This window comes from Doryrhamphus excisus, chromosome 15 (assembly GCF_030265055.1).
Source record: "Doryrhamphus excisus isolate RoL2022-K1 chromosome 15, RoL_Dexc_1.0, whole genome shotgun sequence".
Classification (NCBI taxonomy): Eukaryota; Metazoa; Chordata; class Actinopteri; order Syngnathiformes; family Syngnathidae; genus Doryrhamphus; species Doryrhamphus excisus.
This window is the reverse complement of record NC_080480.1, coordinates 6,858,730-6,881,371: the sequence shown is the minus strand read 5'-3', so window position 1 is coordinate 6,881,371 and position 22,642 is coordinate 6,858,730. Positions and strand designations below refer to the sequence as shown.

General features: G+C 42.0%; 1 protein-coding gene across 5 annotated transcripts in view; it reads right to left on the bottom strand.

Annotated features, from left to right (window-relative positions):
- Positions 1-3,749: 3,749 nt before the first annotated feature.
- wizb (WIZ zinc finger b) overlaps positions 3,750-22,642 on the bottom strand; it is a 37,958-nt gene continuing 19,065 nt past the window's right edge. For 4 of the 5 annotated variants that reach the window (XM_058050477.1, XM_058050476.1, XM_058050478.1 and 1 more), the window contains 9 exons: positions 21,008-21,136; positions 18,389-18,937; positions 17,874-18,308; positions 17,298-17,798; positions 15,431-15,985; positions 15,145-15,356; positions 12,265-12,580; positions 10,965-11,130; positions 3,750-7,902 (listed from right to left, as the gene is read on the bottom strand). In XM_058050477.1, coding sequence (XP_057906460.1) covers positions 7,611-7,902; positions 10,965-11,130; positions 12,265-12,580; positions 15,145-15,356; positions 15,431-15,985; positions 17,298-17,798; positions 17,874-18,308; positions 18,389-18,937; positions 21,008-21,136 — 3,155 coding nt within the window. In that variant the 3' untranslated portion in view covers positions 3,750-7,610. The remainder of the gene's footprint in view (positions 7,903-10,964; positions 11,131-12,264; positions 12,581-15,144; positions 15,357-15,430; positions 15,986-17,297; positions 17,799-17,873; positions 18,309-18,388; positions 18,938-21,007; positions 21,137-22,642) is intronic. The other variant, XM_058050480.1, reaches the window with a different exon arrangement.

The window sequence follows — 22,642 nt, the reverse complement described above, 5'->3', positions numbered from 1 at the left end:
AGCATGGTGCCACTGTTCTTCTCTTATTGGAGTCCAAACCAAACATCCAAGTATGAAGGACTTAGAACAACCAAACCATGAAACATCCATTATGGTTTTTTGCATGTTCAAGCAGGCCCGTCACATTTGTAACAGTTCAATGCCGTAGTGGGGAAATAAATGAACTAAATCCACCAAACATCACATCTTGAAAGAAACATGATATGATTACAGTGTGTGCTGTAAAGATTGTATAAACACTGAAGAAGTGGCGAGAGAATTCATCCAAATATTGATAATGTCCATACTTGAGTGATGATTTTTCAGTTCTCAACCATTTTTTTGTCATGTTGTTCATATTATTACATGTACTACAGTTAGAAAGTCCACAATTTTTACATATTTATGCTTTACTGATGCCAAACTTTTATTCTGGCGGTCCTTGAACCCACCATGGTTGTGTACTGTGACTTTAATTCCGTCTGTTCTTCCACCAGCTTTCGCATTTTGTTCAGTGGTCCTTGAACACACCAGAGTGTAACAACTTGACCTGAATAAACTGGATTGTGCATTTTGCTTTCAACTTGCTAGCGTCTGTTGCTAGTGAACGATGCCAACTGAAGTTTGAGAGCCTGATACAACCTTTATTGCAAATGTTGATCCGAAATCGAGGGAGAACATCAACATCAAGCGAGTATGAGGGTTTGAAGGTTTTGGAGTGTCAACAATAGAACTGTTTATGGGCGTATCAATTACTTGTGCACTTTTGCCATTCGCTTGTGACCCCGGATATAACCCCTGTGAAAAGCGGGCATCTACTGTTTTATTGATATGATATTGTGGTAAACAAATATCATTTTTGCTGCGAAATCATTCATTAGTGGCGAGTATATATCGATTGTGAGGGCTTAAACCTGGATTGTGAACAATGGCAATTGAAGAGACATGGGAAGGGTTCTGGAGCTTTATTACAAATACTGATCCAAAATCGGGGGTAATCTACACACAAGCACAATAATCCCAAATAAAAATCCCTTATAACCCGTAACCCAGATGAAGCAGAAACTCAACTCTGAACATTCAATGTCACTTCCTGTCTGCCATTCTGCTCCATTATTGAATACATAGGGGTGTTATTTCATATCTAGAGGGCTCAAATAATATTAAAAACCATATTCATAAGGTTGTAAAATGGTTGATTGTGCTCTAGCTACAAAAATGTCAAAATAAGGAATACTTGTTTGAGGAAATTCGCTTCTCACGGTCGGATCTGGAACTAATTAAACGAGGGATCACTGTGATCCAGGGTTGTCATTGCAACTACAATATAACTTTGTCTTTATTATAACCCTGTGTATAATTACATAATGATTACTTTCAAGTTTAAGTCACTGAACTCCACTGGATGAGTTACCACGCCTCTTCAGAGCACTTGTGAACTGCTTGCACGGGTCAGTGGGAGGGATGAATGTCCAAGCAAAACAACATGGACAAGCAATTACAGGGGGCACGGTTATTTACATTAACTCAACCACCCGTCAGAGGTGTTTTGACAGGAATGAATCATTTTACTAGATGCAATAAATCAATAAAGCCCTGGAGATTTACATGCTTTTAGATGTTTAAGCAGGGAAGGGATGGATCCTATCGCTGAGAAGTAATCAGCTTCCATCATTGACAATAAACTAATTGCTTTTATGGTAGGTTCCGGGTCAATAAGAATTGAAAAAAAGGTTTGTTTGTCTTTTCAATATGCTCTTCATGAGTAAAAGCCCTTTTCAAAAGATGCCTTAAAAACAGAAATCAATATGCTTTTGTGATTGCAGTGCATTGCATGACTGTGTCCCCTTACGTCTAATGACATTTTCATGTCTTTCAACTAATTTAATAGACAACAATCCATTGCATTAGAAGGTAATTTAAGTGTTTTGTGTTTGTTTTTTTATCTGTATTTTTAAACAGGGGTTTTTGAACTATAAAATTTGGAGCAGAACAAATTTTGGTCATATGTGGGAGGTGGACATCGATGAAAATTCACATAGTTAGATATTATTAATAAACCTATAGATTCAGCCTAATAGCTTTTCCTTGACACACAGACTCAGCAGAGTTGCACAACACTTACATACCACTCATGGGAAAATACTGAGAAAAGAGGCAAACAGAAGTGAAATCCATTAGTGGGGAGTTGCATCATCACCTCTTTCTGTCTCTGTGCAAAAAAAAAATAGTAAAAGACGTATAAATACGGTACTGGGATTGGACATTCGGGATTATATGGATGTTTGGTATTGAATGAATTAACATGGTTTCTCAATACAGTGGAATACAATGCATTCATTGCCACTTCATTTGTTTAGATTTCGAAAAGCGTTGACCTGGTTTTTTACCTCATGATTGGCACTACTATCACTACTTATCATAAATTTATGACTTTCTTACCTTGTAATCATGACCTTTTATTTCATAAATTGAACTTTTATGTCAGATATAGAAATATGATCTCAGGGAAGAACTAAATTTGAAACACTTATATGCTAGGACTACGTTAAAAAGCCATAGCATTTCAGTATGTGGAATCAAACTATGGAATGGATTGAGTAAGACCCTCAAACAATGCACAACGATGAGCCAATTCAAGAAACAATACAAGCAGTTGATGTTTGCTAAATACAAGGATGAAGAGTCTTGAACCAGTCATGATGTGCTATATATATCACTATATTGACACTTACTATGGTACCCATTATGTCATTGGATGGTCGTATCACCTTGTACTTCAGTACGTGACAAAAAAAATTAGAACTTAAACTATATTAGGAAAGCAGGAAGTGAACAAATGTAACAGTTACTGATTGTAAAAGTACCAGATGGAGGGGTAGGATTTAATAAGCTTTGCTTCTTCCTACTCCTTTTGGACATGTGGAACTGTGAACTGATTATGGGATGCATTCAATTGTAATCTGATGCATGTTCAAATGAAATAAAACCATTACTATTACCATACATATGATTTACTGTTGCATTCCCGTCAACCAACAGTGCAGATTGTAACCACACAGGATGCTCTTAAACATTCATAGCAAACCTAAAAGTGAATTGTCGAATGGCGACCTCTGTTGGAGAGTATAAGGAATGACAAGACATTGCCATAGGACACCTTCTCAACCCCTTGAGGACCCCAGTCTGTGTGGTGATGTCCACATTGCCAGCAACCAAATGATGCCACGGCACAAGTTGGTCCAGGCTCCAAAAGTGTCCAGTAAGACCAATCACCATGCAAAGGTTCACACATTCATGGTGTAGAAATAACTTGGTCTTTGATGCAGACTTAGTGGCGGAGCTATGAGGTGGTCAGGGGTGGCTGTGGCCAACCTTGTTCACTCTCCGGCCACCCCCACATCTGGGGGACAATTTCGACAAAACGAGGCTCTGTGGTGCAAAACATGAATTAGTTCAGCCTAACCACCGTTTCACTGCAGCACACAACTTTCTGTGGTCAATAAAATCAGATTTTAGGTTTTCCATGATTCCGATTCCGGTTAAATTTGACTTCAAGGCCTATGTAGCATGGGTAGCCACTTCCATTTGGCCGCCATGATGGTGAACAAGAACCATTGAATACATGTCCTCGGAACACTTCTCAGCTATTAATTGTTCTAATAGACGCAACTGGCAGCGTGATGGCCACAACTCAAGTATATCAGAGTCATGGTCTCAACCTTGGCCACTCCAATGAAAAATGTCCGTCCGTCTCCGCCATTGTTTTTCTCAGTAGCATCGCACACCTCTAGTGCAAAGACGAGTGTGTTCTGGAATAAGTAAGGCAACAATTCCGATTCTGAAACGGAAGTCACATTTATTGTTTTGTTCTGGAGTTGTTTCACCTAAAACTCTGTATACAGTACATTTTTTTTTCTCTCACACATCTCTATTCTTCCATTGACACCATCATTTCTTTTGTCTCACACAAACACACACACACAAACACACCAGTCAACTTTTTTTTTTATCATTGATCCCAGGACGCCACATTTAAACGGAAATAAACTTTTCCTCACATTGCAACCACCTGACCAGCATCACCGTTTTCCACCCGGAGAGACTAAGAAATAAAACATGTTCTAAGATTCACTTTGCATGACTGCAAGTACAGAAAATGCACAGAATAAAAACACATCAGAATCAAAAGGAATTAAGATCACTTCTTTTTTCAACTACCTTGCTAATAGAACTGCTAATAGCTCTATTAGCTTCTTAAGTACATGGAGTTATATGGTATGTATCTATATTCCATACATGGGGAGGACCAAACAGTCATGTTTGAACACGGGGGGCAACACTTGAACTTTAACTTTATTGCTTCACCGACACGCTGAAGCAACTCAGAAAAACGGCATCCCGCTTTGGACTGCAAACAGACAGCCCCTCCATCGCCCCCGTCTTGGAATGAAGTTTGGTTTATGTTCGTGGTTTAACAGGAACCATCTCCCGTTGGAGTCCTAGGAAGTCACATTTCCCCCAAAGAAGTCCAATGCCCGTGACACTGCAGGGCTTCGTTCGTCCGTGATGGGGGTCCAATGTAAACAGCTTTTACTGTACATAGGCGAGACGAGGGACTAAAAAAAGTGACTCTTTGGCCCACCCTAACTTTATGACAAACGCATACAATCAGGAGGCCATATTTTGAAGTCACAAAGACGTCCTATCAAGCGGTTTGTACTTCTTTTTTTTTTTTTCTTTGAAAACAAAAGACCACCTGTGCGTTCTAATAAGCTCCGATATAAAAGCAGCATCAAAACTAGTTTTTCCCGTCCCTAAAAGACAGCAATGCTGAAATATGAGTGTAATATTCTAGGTTATATATATAAAAAAAAACTATATGAAAGTATTAGACACAGCTCTCACTGGGAGTAAAACCACAATAATAAACAGGAGCTATAAAGGCAGAATGACTTTGATCTCCTTAGACCAGTGCTTCTCAAATAGTGTTGGAGGGGGGGTACTGTCGAGACTCTCCATTATGTTGCATTTTCCTGCTTTCAGTTTCAAGTTAAGTCTGTACAGTATAGGCAAATTAATAAATATTGTCAGTTCCAATCCTGGGGGGGTGTTTGTGTTGTTTTTGCGGGGTGGGGGGGTGACAGAAAATAATTGAGAAGCACTGCCTTAGACGGTGCAGGTGTCCCTTATGTTGTACAGCATACCTGTCAACATTTGCATGTTAAAGTAAATGATATTTTCGGGGGAAAAATAAAGGGAATTTCTACCAATTTGTATCACACTGATTATTTTCTAAGTGAATTCTTGAATTTTAAAAACTGAAAATACCGGAAACTATCAAAAAGTGGGATGAAATTGACAGGTATGGTATACAGCATACTTACGTCACCTTTCATGAATGATCTAGCTTATTAACACATTCAGGTGCAAAGTAAATAAATAATAATTTGGGTTACAGATATATATATATATATTTTTTTAAAGGCAGGAATATGATGGCAACACGTGAATTTAGTGTTAAATTAAAAAATCCATCCCACATATCTAGACAGGGAGGTTAAAAAGCATCTTTAGCACAGAAGCAGTGAAACATCAGTGGTGTATTCATAACACGGGGCATATTTTTGATTGTAGAAATGTATGCATATAAAAAAAAACAAAGTATCAATAGGTGCTGTATGCTACATTCAAGCAAAATTCATATTTGGGGTCAATTTGACGTGGAGTTCATTTCCCTTTTTTTTTTTTTTTTTTTGTGATGTGCTTCCACTTCTTGCTCCTTTAAATTTCACCCAATCCAATCATTTTAGTAAGTGCTCAGTGTCGATGTCAAAACAAAAAGTGCCAAGTTAGTTTTAACACTCAGTGTTAAAATATGTTTAAAGTGGCTTGAGACTTCTTTAGAAGTCTTATATTTCGGGGTCAGGACATTGGGTCATTGAACAAGTTCTGCCAACATTCTCTTACAGGAGGGGTGTCCAAAGATTCTAACAATGTAATGAATGCACTATTAATGATATGTAGTGTAGTGTTACATAATACACACGTTTTGTCACAAATAAGATGCGGATGTTTTGTTCAGATAGCTTAGCATATTTGATAGATCCACTGGGATAACCAGTTAATAGTGAAAAACAGCCGGTAATTTATACGCCCAGAATAAATGTACAATGGAACCTTGGTTAGCGTCCATGTTTTTATGTTACAGGTTGAGCGGTTGACTCAAAAAAATAATGACAACATGACTTAAAGCTAGTGCTTTCGTAGCCATTGCTGTAACATTGGCGTCTCAAAGTCACAGCACACAAATGTGGTGAGTTCAAGGACCGCCGAACAAAGAAAAGCATCATCAGTGAAGCGTAGACATTCATTCATTTTCTACCGCTTATCCTCACGAGGGTCACGGGGGGGGGGGGGTTCTGGAGCCTATCCCAGCTGTCTTTGGGCAAGAGGCGGGGTACACCCTGGACTGGTGGCCAGCCAATCACAGGGCACATATAGACAAACAACCATTCACACTCACATTCATACCTATGGACAATTTGGAGTCGCCAATTAACCTAGCATGTTTTTGGAATGTGGGAGGAAACCGGAGTACCCGGAGAAAACCCACGCATGCACGGGGAGAACATGCAAACTCCACACAGAGATGGCCGAGGGTGGAACTGAACTCGGGTCTCCTAGCTGTGAGGCCTGCGCGCTAACCACTCTCCACCATTGTATTATCACATATTTATAAATGGACTGTTCGGATTGTCTTAGCCTCTCATTCGAGCAGGCTTCATCAGTTCATGCTCAAAAAGTATATGTAGATTGAGAGCTTGGTGCAAGATGCAATCTATGCTCTATCCTCTAAAAGGAGAAGACCGGAATGAGACAGACAGGAATGGTTTGGCTCTTCAGTGTTGTCAAATGAGGATTTTTTTAGGATAGAATGGATGGAATCACCTTGTCAGATGTAATGGTGGTTATGAACTCACCTGAAACTAAGGTGGCTGTGCTTTGTTTATTTGTTAGAGGCTAACTCGGATGAGAGGCGTAATCCTGGACAGTCCCGATGCGATCGATTCAATGCTCTGAGAAGTGAATGAGATGTGTTTTCCCGAAAATGATTATTTTTGGCACTAAAATTCCAAGAATTTACAGGGGCGTGAAGGGCGAATCTACATTGAATTGATTTAAGCACCATTAATGCACAAAATGTCATTTTCTTCTATTCAGTTATGCAGTTTGGACACCCGTCTTATAGAGAAATGCTGCTAGAAATGGTTCAGATGTTCCTGCCGGCATAAAACAGGAGACAAAAGAGGGGAAAGGGTGACATTTAAACCCTTAAGCCACCCAGGTGGCGGGGGTACAGCAATGGTCCTTGTCAACTCCTGGACATTCAGCATAAACAAGGCATAAGAATAGCTCATCTCTCCATGAAATATTGGCTGTAATCACCCTTAAACCAGGAGAGCTTGGTTCCCACGGTAACAGTCTAAAAAGTAGCTTCAAAAAGGTGCATGGGGCTCAGAAGGCTCTTTGGCCTTCATTAAGTGTTGAAGAGGAGCATTGCCCTCAAAAAACAACCAAAAATCAAAGTAAAAGAAAATGAAAAGGAACCATGATAGTTACTGATGAGCTTACACCACCTGGGCAGGAAGTGGAATGGGGGCCGGGGTGGGCTTGACTATCTCTCGAGCAAGTTCCGCCGGGGGAGCGAGGGAGTGGCTGTTCGGAGCTGTGGAGGCGGTGACGGTGGACGTGCTGGGGGCGGAGCATGGGGCAGAGGCGTGGTGGATCTCGTCAGATTGATCAGACACTGCTTTGGGTTCAGCAGGGTTGTTGTAGTTCATCTTGCGGATGTGTTGCTGGAGGTGTCGGATCCAGTCTTCCTGCACTGAAAGTGGACCGTGGAACTCCACCTCGCAGAACCTACGTAGAAGATATTTTGTAACTTAGGAAATAACTTTGGTGACACAAATTAGGGAGACAAGAAACTAAAAAAATAAAATAAAAAATAAAAATAAAAAAACAAAAAAAACTTAAACTACAGTGAAGAAAATAAGTATTTGAACACCCTGCTATTTTGCTATTTCTCCCACTTAGAAATCATGGAGGGGTCTGAAATTTTCATCGTAGGTGCATGTCCACTGTGAGAGAGATAAACTAAAAAGAAAAATCCAGAAATCACAATGCATGATTTTTTAACAATTTATTTGTGTGATACAGCTGCAAATAAGTATTTGAACACCTGAGAAAATGAATGTTAATATTTGGTACAGTAGCCTTTGTTTGCTATTACAGAGGTCAAACGTTTCCTGTAGTTTTTCACCAGGTTTGCACACACTGCAGGAGGGATCTTGGCCCACTCCTCCACACAGATCTTCTCTAGATCAGTCAGGTTTCTGGGCTGTCGCTGAGAAACACGGAGTTTGAGCTCCCTCCAAAGATTTTCGATTGGGTTCAGGTCTGGAGACTGGCTGGGCCATGCTAGAACCTTGATATGCTTCTTACGGAGCCACTCCTTGGTTTTCCTGGCTGTGTGCTTCGGGTCGTTGTCGTGTTGGAAGACCCAGCCACGACCCATCTTCAATGCTCTGACAGAGGGAAGGAGGTTGTTCCCCAAAATCTCACAATACACGGCCCCAGTCATCCTCTCTTTAATGCAGTGCACTCGTCCTGTCCCATGTGCAGAAAAACACCCCCAAAGCATGATGCTACCACCCCCATGCTTCACAGTAGGGATGGTGTTCTTCGGATTGTACTCTTCATTCTTCTTCCTCCAAACACGCTTATTGGAATTATGACCAAAAAGTTCTATTTTGGTCTCATCTGACCATAAAACTTTCTCCCATGACTCCTCTGTATCATCCAAATGGTCATATGCAAACTTAAGACGGGCCTTGACATGTGCTGGTTTAAGCAGGGGAACCTTTCGTGCCATGCATGATTTCACATCATGACGTCTTAGTGTATTACCTACAGTAACCTTGGAAACGGTGGTCCCAGCTCTTTTCAGGTCATTGACCAAGTCCTGTCGTGTAGTTCTGGGCTGATTCCTCACCTTTCTTAGAATCATTGAGACCCCACGAGGTGATATCTTGCATGGGGCTCCACTCCGATTGAGATTGACCGTCATGTTTAGCTTCTTCCATTTTCTAATGATAGCTCCAACAGTGGACCTTTTTTCACCAAGCTGCTTGGTAATTGCTCCGTAGCCCTTTCCAGCCTTGTGGAGGTGTACAATTTTGTCTCTGGTGTCTTTGGACAGCTCTTTGGTCTTCGCCATGTTACAAGTTAAAGTCTTACTGATTGTATGGGGTGGACAGGTGTCTTTATGCAGCTAACGACCTCAAACAGGTGCATCTGATTCAGGATGATACATGGAGTGCAGGTGGACTTCTAATGGGCAGACTAACAGGTCTTTCAGGGTCAGAATTCTAGATGATACACAGGTGTTCAAATACTTATTTGCAGCTGTATCACACAAATAAATTGTTAAAAAATCATGCATTGTGATTTCTGGATTTTTCTTTTTAGTTTATCTCTCTCACAGTGGACATGCACCTACGATGAAAATTTCAGACCCCTCCATGATTTCTAAGTGGGAGAAATAGCAAAATAGCAGGGTGTTCAAATACTTATTTTCTTCACTGTATATTAGGAAAGCAGGAAGTAAACAAATGTAACAGTTACTGATTGTAAAAGTACCAGATGGAGGGGTAGGATTTAATAAGCTGTGCTTCTTCCTACTCCTTTTGGACATGTGGAACTGTGAACTGATTATGTGATGCATTCAATTGTAATTTGATGCATGTTCAAATGAAATAAAACCATTACCATTACATTGTTTTAACAAATTTAGACCGTTTTGACTGATATTTCAAGGCACACAGAATATTGTCTTCTATGGCTATTTAAACATGGAACCTACCAAAAGAAAGATTAGACTCTGGTCCAGGGGTGGGCAAATATTTTGAGTCGTTCTGAGTAAAAAAAAAAATTGTCTGGGGGGCCAGAACATATATTTAACACACACAAATACACATACTATTTTATGCTTAGAATTTTCCTTGAATTATTTGTCTAATTTTATCTGTAAAAGTGTTACACTATAAGTTGCACTTTGACCACATCAAACTATAATTTAATTAAAATATATATATATTTTTTTACAAAATAAGACATCCGACTTGCAAGTCATGTTCCCAGTTTGTATGTTAAAAGTTGAAATACTTAGAAATCAACTTGTGGGCCGGATTCAAACGCTTGGTGGGCCGCATGTGGCCCCCGGGCCGTAGTTTGCCCACCCCTGCTCTGGTCTTTCATCAAAAAAAAAAAATCTGTTCTTTTGTAATCAGCAGTAGAACGTAGCTAAGTTTCAGGAAAATATCAGTTCCTGACTAAAAAAAAGGGAGAAAAACTGCTTTTTGTGAAAAGATTCATCACTTTCACACGTTATTTTTTTAATTTGTGAAAACTTAAATGTATAAACAACTACACCACAACATAAATACAAAAAAAAAAATTCCATTCCCAATCCGGGTTGTGGTGGCAGCAGTCTCGGTTGGGAAGCTTTACATCAAAATAACAATTTATTCGCAAATATTAACACCATAAACTATTTACAATTTTCCCATTTGGAACTAAAGTGTGTTTGTGAATGCTCTTTGCCACCTTGTGGTCGTTTTTATGGCTAACAACTGCTCGAAAAGCAACTTCTGTCACCTCTGTTCAGCCTCTCAACTTAATGACGTAAAAGTAAAACATAAACAACACATATAGAGAATGTATTACTTGTAAATATTTTTTGCAAAAAACTAATTACAACTATTCACATTTGGAACTGAACTTATTGGGAATACTGTCCCCTGCATTTACTTGGTATTGGATGGATAACATTTGCTGAACCGCCCTCCCCTCGTGTCCAAGCACCCCAGGAATCTTTCCCCACGCAAATAAGGTCTGTGAACGACGGAGTTTCTTCCACTCACCGGCACTTTAGGGTGTAGAACTTGCCCACCAGCCTGACTAGTGGGTAGGTGGGTGGCTTTGGCACTAAAGCAGGGACGGTGCTTGTGCGGGGGGGCTTCGGAGGGCCGCTGTCCCTCTCTGTTCCCTCGGAGCAAGACGGGTGCTTCAGGGGGCGACGCTCAAAACCTTAAAAAGTGAAAAAGCACCGGAGTCACATTCCTTCCAAGTGCTTTCATTCAACTCGGCTGGTCACAGTTTCTAATCTTGTCCTGATCTAATCTTACTATGACTGTTAGTCATAAAATATTGAAAGACAAATGTAGCATTCTTGCCACTAGGCGTCAGTAATGTTCAATTATTGAGACATGACAAAAGGTTATCTTCACACTGCATGGAGTCAGCCATAGAAAGTTCACCTCCCTTTCAGTGTGGAAGTGGTCCCGTTTTAGTTTCTCTGTCCGTCCCAGTCCGTTTAAATTTTTTTCTCATGTTTTAGAATACAGAAAATAAATTGGAGGCTAACTAGTTAGCTCGCTATCTTGCTAATGTTTAAAGCCATGGCCATCTTGTGTCCCTGCAGTGATTCCGTAGCCTGCACATGACAGTTGAGCGATGTGTTGTAAATAATAATAAGAATAGTAGGAATGTAAAGGTGACTATAGGGGTGTTATTTCATGTCTACAGGGCTCTAATTGTATTTTCTATGCTCTAAATATGAAAATATTCCATTAATATTGAATCCTATTTCACGGAAATTCACTTATCTCGATCTTACCACTTTAAAATGACGTATTTTTTGTATTTTCAACTGGATGCTACTAAAAGGACAGTTTTTTTCTGTAGCTTTTTTTTCTTTTTCGTCTTGTAATGATTCACTTTTTCGCTTTACAATTTTCCAAAAATTACACATTATTTTTTAATTATTTTTCACAATATGACTTAAAAATAAAATATCTTTAACATTTCAACTTTATGCTACCAAAATTATTTTTACTTATTATTTTATTCTTGTAAAATTGACTCTCCTTTTCAAATTTTTTCACAGCTTTTGTTGGGGGGAAAAAGCCAGCATTATAGCACTTTAAATACTCCACTGACACATACCAGCACAACTTTCCAGAAGAACTGAATTCAGTATTTTAAAACAACACCAACTTGTACTGATATAAACTATATCCTCCTTTATGTTGTTATAAGATAACACCAACAGAGAGGTGTATTGTAAAAACCTGATATATACCTGGCCCTAAGTCCCATACACATGCCAATGTTGGTCCAACATACATACGTATTGTATGCTAAACACAATCCTTCACATACCTCGAGGCAGACGAACATTGAGCTCACTGCGAGCCACCTGTGCTTGAAGTGGGAGGCCAACACCGGTGAGCCGCGAGGGGCTAAGACTGCTACTGGCGGGCCTGCCGTGAGGGGTCACATGGTCGGGGCCTGCTTCCTCTTCTGACGTTTTAGAAGAACCCTGGCCGAGCTCACGGCTCAGCGGCCGCACCAGGTTCACCGCTAAAGCGGAAGACCACTGGGAGGAGGACGTGGAGGAGGTGGAGGAGGCCTTCTGTGGTGAGATGGGGGAACGATGATCTGAATCCGTCGATCCTGGGAGAGGTGAGCTGCTCTTCTGAAACATCAGAGGGAGCAGTAAGTAAACACTGAATACATTGAAATGTACTGGTGCCATCTTTCCTCAATGTAGTGTACAGTTCCGTTACCAAAGACTTGTGTTTGGACTACAAACATGGAGCAGGAGGTGATAGCTGTGTCAGCTATGTAAATAGTGTGCCATCATACCATTCATTCATTTTCTACCGCTTATCCTCGCGAGGGTCACAGGGGGTGCTGGAGCCTATCCCAGCTGTCTTCGGGCGAGAGGCGGGGTACACCCTGGACTGGTGGCCAGCCAATCACAGGACACATATAGACAAACAACCATTCACACTCACATTCATACCTATGGACAATTTGGAGTCGCCAATTAACCTAGCATGTTTTTGGAATGTGGGAGGAAACCGGAGTACCCGGAGAAAACCCACGCATGCACGGGGAGAACATGCAAACTCCACACAGAGATGGCCGAGGGTGGAATCGAACTCCAGTTTCTAGCCGTGTGGCCTGCATGCTAACCACTCTTCTGCCGTGCAGCCCTAGCTTATTGTTCATTCATTCATTAATGTTCTACCGCTTATCCTCATGAGGGTCGCAGGGGGTGCTGGAGCCTATCCCAGCTGTCTTCGGGCGTAAGGCGGGGTACACCCTGGACTGGTGGCCAGCCAATCACAGGGCACATATAGACAAACAACCATTCACACTCACATTGCCTTCATAAGATTTATTCATTCATTCATTTTCTACCGCTTTTCCTCACGAGGGTCGCGGGGGTGCTGGAACCTATCCCAGCTATCTTCGGACGAGAGGCGGGGTACACCCTGGACTGGTCACCAGCCAATCACAGGGCACATATAGACAAACAACCATTCACACTCACACTGCCTTCATACCAGCAGCCTGATAAAATGTTACCTGAGCTCAACAAATGCTAGGAATGCAACAAAGTAAACAAAGGAGCATATCTCACATTTTCTGTTTTTCCTACTTGGAATGTGTCGGTTTCTTACTAGTAGAAGACAAAACCGTTTGTATGGAATCCTTCATACATTTTGACAATGAGCATGCAAAACCGAACTGTAACTGAATGCCTTTTGAAAATTATCTGTACATGTTTTTACACTGTGTGACTCTTGAGTCTATTTCAAACACAAAGTGTTCCATTCTGTATGTGTGTCACATCACAGTTCAGACAATAGGTGTGACAGTGACGCAAATGCGCCAGAAACTAATTCAGGAGGGAAAGGAGAAAAAAAAAAACATTTCTTCAATCAACAGCACACATCATTTATGTGAAGATGAAACATAAGCTGCAAGACACCCTGGTTGCCATGGCAACTGTTAAGTCAATAGCTCACTTGTTCTGGCGTCTGATGTTTGTGGGATGTAAAGACACTGATTCTACATCAAGCCCTTAAAGCGCCATCTGACTTGTTTCCAGGATATGCGATGCCTTTAGGCCTGTCACGATTATCGATTATCGAATCAATTATCGATAAAATGACATGTGTATCTATGCATGTGTTTCATCTACGCGTCTCTCTGTGTCACACAGCCTTCATGAGGCGGCATATGCTAACATGACTGAAGGCGCAGAAGCGTTGGTTTCACAGCCGACAGCCCCGGTGTGGAAATATTTCGCTTTTAAACACAAAAAAATGTATTATTATTTTCTAAATCTACCAATAGAGGTGCCTCTCCAGGTTTTCTCCGGGTACTCCGGTTTCCTCCCACATTCCAAAAACATTCATTCATTCACTACCGCTTTTCCTCACGAGGGTCACAGGGGTGCTGGAGCCTATCCCAGCTGTCTTCGGGTGAGAGGCAGGGTACACCCTGGACTGGTGGCCAGCCAATCACAGGGCACATATAGACAAACAACCATTCACACTCACATTCATACCTATGGACAATTTGGAGTCGCCAATTAACCTAGCATGTTTTTGGAATGTGGGAGGAAACCGGAGTACCCGGAGAAAACCCACACATGCACGGGGAGAACATGCAAACTCCACACAGAGATGGCCGAGGGTGGAATTAAACCCTGGTCTCCTAGCTGTGAGGTCTGCGCACTAACCACTCGTCCGCCGTGCAGCCCCATTCCAAAAACACACAGGATGAAATTCACCAAGAAACACTGCAAATATGGAGTGAAGTGAAGATGAGCCAGTGCGTTGTCATGTTCTGCATGACAGGTTGTGACAACAAGACTTAAAAGGCACAATTTGGAAATACTGAGCTCTTTGGAGCACATCATCCCTGTAAAAATCATCCCCATCATCCGCTGGAAAAAAAAACACTCCAGATATCATTGATCAGATATCCTTTTATGCCAATATTGGCGTCCGTACTGTCAAACCACTAGCTTGTTAGAGCTGCAAGCATGTGGTGTCTCTTCAGAGATACAGAGATCAAATTGAGTTGGTTGGTAGTTTAATGGGTTATGATCTTAACAGCGTAATTTTGCCCCCCCAAAAGATAAATGGAATGAAGCCTAGCAGCTTGGCTTGTAGATTAAAGCTACTTGGCTGGGTAGAGCTAACTCCATGAACAAAAATCAAGCAGACTGCCCGTGCTCACCCTCTTGGAGGTGGGGCGGTTACTGTGAATGTAGCTGCGGTGCATCTCCAACACCTTCTGCGGCCTGCTGCGAATCCATGCGCTCAGCGTCTCAATGGGGGACCCGTTTACACACCACTCGGTCACCCCGAACTGCCTGAGGTGGGCTCGTGCGTGGCTCGCCAGGGCCTTGCGGTTCTCAAAGTAGAAGCCACACAGCTCACAGCTGGGATCTGAAACATAGGACAGTTATTATTATTTTTTTCGGTATAAAGAGCATCACAATATTATGATATTTATCTCTTACCCTTACGGACATGCTTGTCAGAGGAGGGTTTTTTTTTCATTGAGAAGTCATGTGGTAGCGGTGAGAAAGTCTTACGCTGATGCGGCACTGTGTGGGCACTTTCCACAGACTGGGCTTCATCTGACTGTTTGCCGAGTGGGGATATCCTGACAATCTTGGGTGAGGTCGGGGTAGTGGATGGACCCAGAGAGCCTAGGCCGTGCTTCTGAAACCTGGACCCTGATGACAGCATACTGAGAGGGGATTTACGAAACTTAGATGACTGACAGACGGGGAGACACAACCCCTCTGAAGTTTTGGTGGTCTTCCCCCACGAGGGACTTTTGGTAGATTCCTTCTTCACGCCCTTGTCGGGCAGAGAGGAGACACTTAAGCCTCTCTTGTGGATGACCTCCCGTAGGGTGTCGATGGGCGAGCCGTTGACAGTCCACTCTGTAATGCCCATCTGGCGGAGGTGGGACCGGGCGTGGCTGGAGAGGCCTTTACGGTTCTCAAAGTACTCCCCGCAGAATTCACAGCGGATATCTCGTGTGGGTTCAACTTCCCGAGACATGGCTGGGGGTGAAGCAGAAAGAGATCAGGTCATAACGCAGCAGCATTTCGGAGGACAACATTAGGACAACGTCCCCCAAAGATTGTCTCACTCCACAGGAAGAGTGGCCATTGCTGTGTTGTTTTGCTACCAGGCGGGCGAACAAACGATTTGCATGACACACCTGACACCCCAGGGGAAACACAAAGGGGGCATTTGCAAACACACTTTAGTTCCAAATGGGAAAATTTGCAAATAAATTGTTATTTTGATAAAAAACTTCCCAACTGAGACTTCTGCCCCACAACCCGGATTGGGAATGGAATAACCATTTTTTGTATTTATGCTGTGTGGTAGTTGTTTATACATTAGAGTTTCACTCATTAAAAAAATTACGTGTCAAAGTGAAAGTGATGAATCTTTTCACAAAAAACAGTTTTTCTCCTTTTTTTAGTGGGGAACTGATATTTTCCTGAAACTTAGCTACGTTCTACAGCTGATAACTAAAGAACGGATTTTTTTTTTTGTGATGAAAGACCATAGCAGGGGTGGGCAAACTACAGCCCGGGGGCCACATGCGGCCCACCAAGCGTTTGCAAACTGTAAAATTAAATGACATAGTTCCATGTGGTCTAATGTTTAAAGTGCTCCTGAAAAAAGGGACATGAGAACATACAGCTGATAGTATAACACTTTTACAGATAAAATTGGACAAATTATTCAAGGAAAATTACTAGTGTCCTTGCTCACGGTGCAACAAAATAAAAACACAGCATTAACACAATTAACATATCAAATAAATCAACAATGTAACTTAAAATACTTATTTCCAAATGCCTGCAAGGTATGCTGGGTAGTAATCAAGAGTATGTTAACTAATCCACAAAGTAATACATTGCACATATAGAAGCAGATGTGTGTGTGTGTGTTAAATATATGTTCTGCCCCCCCCCGGACAATTTTGTTAACTTAATGCGGCCCACCAGTCAAAAAATTTGCCCACCCCTGCACTAGAGACATAAATAGGGAGACTCCATGATGATTCAATTAAAGCTGAAACGTCTTTAACAATTCAATGTTTGAGTCTATAAAGCAGTGATTAGAGCCCATCAGATGAGCCCAGGGAAATTCTTCAATTTCCCTTAATTGATCTGACAATGATTATTTAGTCCAGGTGGAACAATTTAATGTTCTACCACTGGACAGCAGAAGATAGGCATAATTAACCTGTTACATTTAATCTCGTACATTTAAAATAAGCGCCTTGGCTCAATAAAGGTTGGGTAACACGGGTATAGAGGATGAACACAAGCTTAGAAGATCAAACGTAGTTACCCAAGTTGAGGGGGAACCCGCTGTCAGAGCTGCTCCAACCAGAACGGAGAGGATCAGTGGGGAAACTGTGGCGACCACTGCCCACGGCTTCAGGAGCCGTGACCTCCACCTGCACCGGCTCAGGCTTCAGCTTGAGGATGAGCCCGCCGGAGGACGTCGGCGGTGTGGAGCCCGACTTAGAAGCTGCGGATTGAGGAGAACTCGAGGAGCAGGAGAAGGGTAGGCGGCTGAGGAGAGCTGATGGCGAGGAGGACGTCGAGAGAGGGGAACGGGAGGGTCCGGGAGAAGACGGAGGGGGTGTTTTTAGAGGTTTTAGTGGAAGGGCGCAGGGTAAACCGCGTCTTGTGATGAGTTCCCTTAGGGTGTCGATTGGGGAACCGTTGACCGACCACTCGGTGATGCCCATTTGACGCAAGTGGGAACGAGCATGGCTGGACAGTCCTTTACGGTTCTCAAAATACTCCCCACAGAATTCGCAGCCGATTTCCTTTGAAGGTTCTCCTGGTGGTTAGAAAAGCAAACGGTTATCTTGTGTGATGTCGCACAACAGACTGAATCATTCTTCAGGACACTCACTTTGAGGCAGGGCCATGATCTCACCACTACTGAGGCGGAAGACCTGCATGGAAGATGATTTGAGACGCTTGGCGGGCGGGCCAAAGGATGAGGAAGAGGTAGCTTTGGAGGTGGACCCGCCTCCGGCTGTTGTCGTCTTAAATAGTACGGATGGAGAAGTGGAAGTCAGGCTCAGCGGAGGCTTCTTTGGGGGGGGGAGAGTGGCCGTGATGTTCTGCGTTTCGGTGGCGAGGTTGAATTCACTGGCTTTGTGCTTGAATTCATCCGTGTCCATGAGCTGGTTCAGGAGGGCGATAGGAGAACCTTTAGATTCGGAGTACTCCACCCCAAAGTGACGCAGGTGAGCCCGTGCATGGCTGGACAAGCCTTTCCGGGTCTCAAACCAGGCACCACATAGCTGACAGACGATGTCCTTGTTGGCGTCCATGTCAAGGGCTGCAAATAGAGATGAAAACAATGAAAGCCAATCAAGAACAAGGTCATGTGATTAAACGTGCAATCAATCAGACACTCACTGAGGTTGAGAGGAGCATCATTCTCCTGCGGGGCCCACATGGGTTTGGATTGTGGGATCGGCGTGGAGAGGTTAGAGACTGAGCTTTTCATCCCGGCAGCCTTGTGCTCCGTCAAACGTAAGGGAGACGACACGGGCAATAAAGAGGAAACGGGGGCTTTCCTCACTAGTGGCAACGGGGAACTGGAATGAGCCCGAATTGGAGAGGCACAAGGAGATGGAGAAGAGGAACAAGAGGGGGGCACCGCTTTTACTGCTTTGGTCAAGATGGAAAGGGATATCGGTTTCACGTCTAAGTCTCCTCCCAAGTCCTCACGTTTCTGGGAGTCAAAAAGAGAGGAGCTCCTGGGTGACTGGGGCTCCCGGTGAGGTGAGCTTATTTGGCTGTGTACATTACACTCCTTGGCAGTCTGGCAGGGGGGGTCGATGGGTGCACCACCGCTTTCTAAAACACCGAATTCCCTCTGCAGATGGTGAGAGCGGGCGTGGCTGGACATGGCACATCTGGTCTCAAACTGGGCTCCACACAATTCACACTTCAAGTCATGAACTGGAAGAAAGGCCAGAGAAGCTCATTTAGTATCTTCATAGAATGAGAAACAAGTTTGCAAATAAAAATACCAGGATCTTATTATTGTGGCTCGCTTTGGTTCAGGTTGCTATAGTATTTAACATTAAAACATTAAATTTAACATTTTACATTTAACATTTTTAACCATGTCACAAAACAATGCAGGTGCATTTTAAAATGTCTTGAGACCAAATAAATCCCCGTCATAATAAATCCGTCCATCCATTTTCTGTACCGCTTATCCTCACCAGGGTCTTGGGTATGCTGGAGCCTATCCCAGCTGTCTTCGGGCAAAAGGGTGGGGTACACCCTGGACTGGTCGCCAGCCAATCACAGGGCACATAGACAAACAACCATTCACACTCACATTCATACCTATGGACAATTTGGAGTCGCCAATTAACCTAGCATGTTTTTGGAATGTGGGAGGAAACCGGAGTACCCGGAGAAAACCCATGAGGAGAACATGCAAACTCCACACAGAGATGAGAGAGCAGGAATCAAACCCGGGTCTCCTAGCTGTGTGGCCTCCTATGGCTAACCACACGACCACCATGCAGCCCACGATCCTATTAATATGTCATCTTTCACTCTGTAAAAGTGCAGAATTGCCATTTGTGATATTTTGGCTAATGCTGTCATATGATTAAAACATTTACTCAAATTAATCTGTTTTCAAATAATCATGATTAAACACAATTTGTAACCATGTGCGAAATATGGCAATTTTTACTGTATTTTATGAACAAAAAGATAAATGTCACAACACAATTTCATATGGAATTAATTATATATCAATTCCATAGTTAATTTAATTTCATATACATTTCATACAATTTCACATATCCATATTTGTATGTATTGACCACATATATATGCATGATAAACATATTGTGATTTTCAGAGTGTTCATGAATGCATCTCCCTGTCTCTAGTGACAATAAGGAGGGTCACGATGCTCGCGGGCATGCTGGAGCCTATCCCAGCTGTCTTCGGGCGAGAGGCGGGGTACAACCTGGACTGGTCGCCAGCCAATCACAGGGCACATATAGACAAACAACCATTCACACTCACATTCATACCTATGGACAATTTGGAGTCCATAGGTATGAACCTAGCATGTTTTTGGAATGTGGGTGGAAACTGGATTACCTGGAGAAAATTAATGCACACCCGAGCAGGGAATCAAACCCGGGTCTCCTAGCTGTGTAGCCAGCATGCTAACCACTCTACCATGCAGCCCACCATCATTTCACAGAATCATAAATGCGGAATTGGCATTAGTGACATTTTGTCTAGGGCTGTCAAATGATTAAAACATTTAATCAAATTAATCTGTTTTCAAATAATCACAATTAATCAAATTTGCAACAATGTGCGAAAAATCGCAATTTTTACCGTATTTTATGAACAAAGAGATACATTTCATATATAATTGAATATATCAATTCCATACAGTTACATGTATATACTATTGTACTACATATACATTTCATACAATTTCACAGATTCATATTTGTATGTAATGACCACATATATACGCATAATAAACATTATTGATTTTTCTGAATTTTCATGAATGCATCGCCTGTCAAAACATAGTGTGGCTTGACATGATGCACATGCATTAATTAATTTTCCGATTAATTAAATAAGTTAATAACACACCCATTGTTGACAGCCCTATTTTTTTTAACATGCAAGTTGTACTGTGTGCAATACATATTCCATACGGACATACACTTTCAGGAAAAACTAAATAATTTCCTCCATAGCGGATTACTTGCAACAGGGGTATTACTGAGGGAAAAAAATGCTGCTTTTGATCTCTTGATACCTTTACAGCATAGCAACGTACCTTCCTGTGCCAAGAAAAGAAACAGAGTCCATTAAATGGACCTATGGGGGCCATTTATCTAAATTTTACCTTAAGGAATAAAAATGGTCTCCTGCTGTACTCCTATGTGTAACACAGTAAAGTACCATTTACTATTTCCACAACAAGCATTACCATTCGGGTTGTGGGTAGAAAATACGTCTCTTCCTCACCTTTGGTGTCTGCATCCTCCCCTGGTGAGAGGCTATCCTCCTCCATGCTGTGTAGACGCGTTTTCTTTGGGCTGGAGCTCAGACCATCTTTAGCCAGGTGCTGTTGCTCATCCTCTTCTTCTTCTGTTGCTACAGTAGAAGAAAGTTCATTTGTAGTCCTCATTAATCATATTTTCTGTGTGAAAAAAAAAAAAATCTTCCAGCAGCCAAAAGCAATAAATATACTATACAGTAGCATCACTGGGAGGGTTTCCGGCTTCCTAGCATGCTTTGCGGCACTTGTTTTGTAAAACAGGTAACATGCTTGTTTATTATTCCCTACAGTTACCTGCTACATGGTGTGTTGTCATTGTTCTCTCCACACTAACACCAAAGTTTGTCAGGGAGATGACCACGAAATATGGTTGTGCAGGCCGTTTTCATGTTTTATGTATCAGGACGGTGTAAAAAAATTTAATAAAAAAGCATTTCAATAAGCATTTACCAGGTTTGAAATGGAGGCAATCCAATCTCAGATGAATAACACAAGGCGTATGATACAATGCTATTACTTATTTAACAGCCACTAAGCCAAAATGGAGAGGCGGTGTGTAAAACAACTAAGACTTTCCATAGAAAAATGTATGTAGCAACCAGTTTCTCCACTTTATTTGATTAATTGATGTCAGCAAGTACGATCAATAATAGCTGTACTATTTTCTGGTGTGCGTTCACAGTTCAAAGCAAGAATTAGCCTTTCGTATCTAAAGAGAGTACTGCATCAGCGGTTATGAGCATACTACAACACGCATACAAGCGCAAACTATCAATCAATATGGTGAGTGGATCATGATCAAGCTGGATCCATTGCAACTACTGAATCATCCATGAACTCATCACAATATTAAAGCAATCTGACTGAAACTGGGTCATGTCGGTGTAACATGGAACAGGTGAAGAACCGAGATGTCGCAATGGCTCGGTTAAAGTCTTTTTATGGCAGGTGGTGATCTGAACCTCAGTTTGTGTCATTAATCCATTCCAAAAGCTCAGACCAAAACTGGAACCGTATGAAAACGATGTACTGTAAATCCAGTTGATCTGCTTTTATAATTTTAAATGCGGGAAGGAACCAAATGAGCAATAAGCATTTACTGAACACTCTTGTTGGTGAACACAGTGGAGGGAGGGTGGGGGAGGATGGAAGAGCCACAAACTTTAACACAAACTCTCAATGCCATTTCTCACCTTTTAATCAACGTTCTGCCACTATCTACTTTTTTTTAAACATTTTTACTTAATTTCAAAAACACAGGTTATTACGCAGTGCCCTTGAACGTCTCACCAGCGTAGTGCATAATGCTTACTTGAGGAAGAGGAAGTTCTGTGTACATTCTATTAAAAATTTAAACCACACACACAAATGGTGTTGAAGGGATTCCCTGGCAGGGCATACTTGCTCATGGTGCAACAAAATAAAAACACTGCATTAACTCAATTAACACATCAAATACATCATAACAACGTAACTAAAAACAGTTATTTCCAAATGCCCGCAAGGTATGCTGGGTAGTAATCAAGAGTACGTTAACTAATCCTTGTTACTTCTCTGACAACCTACTTTACAATGCTTATTCATTCATTCATTTGTTCATT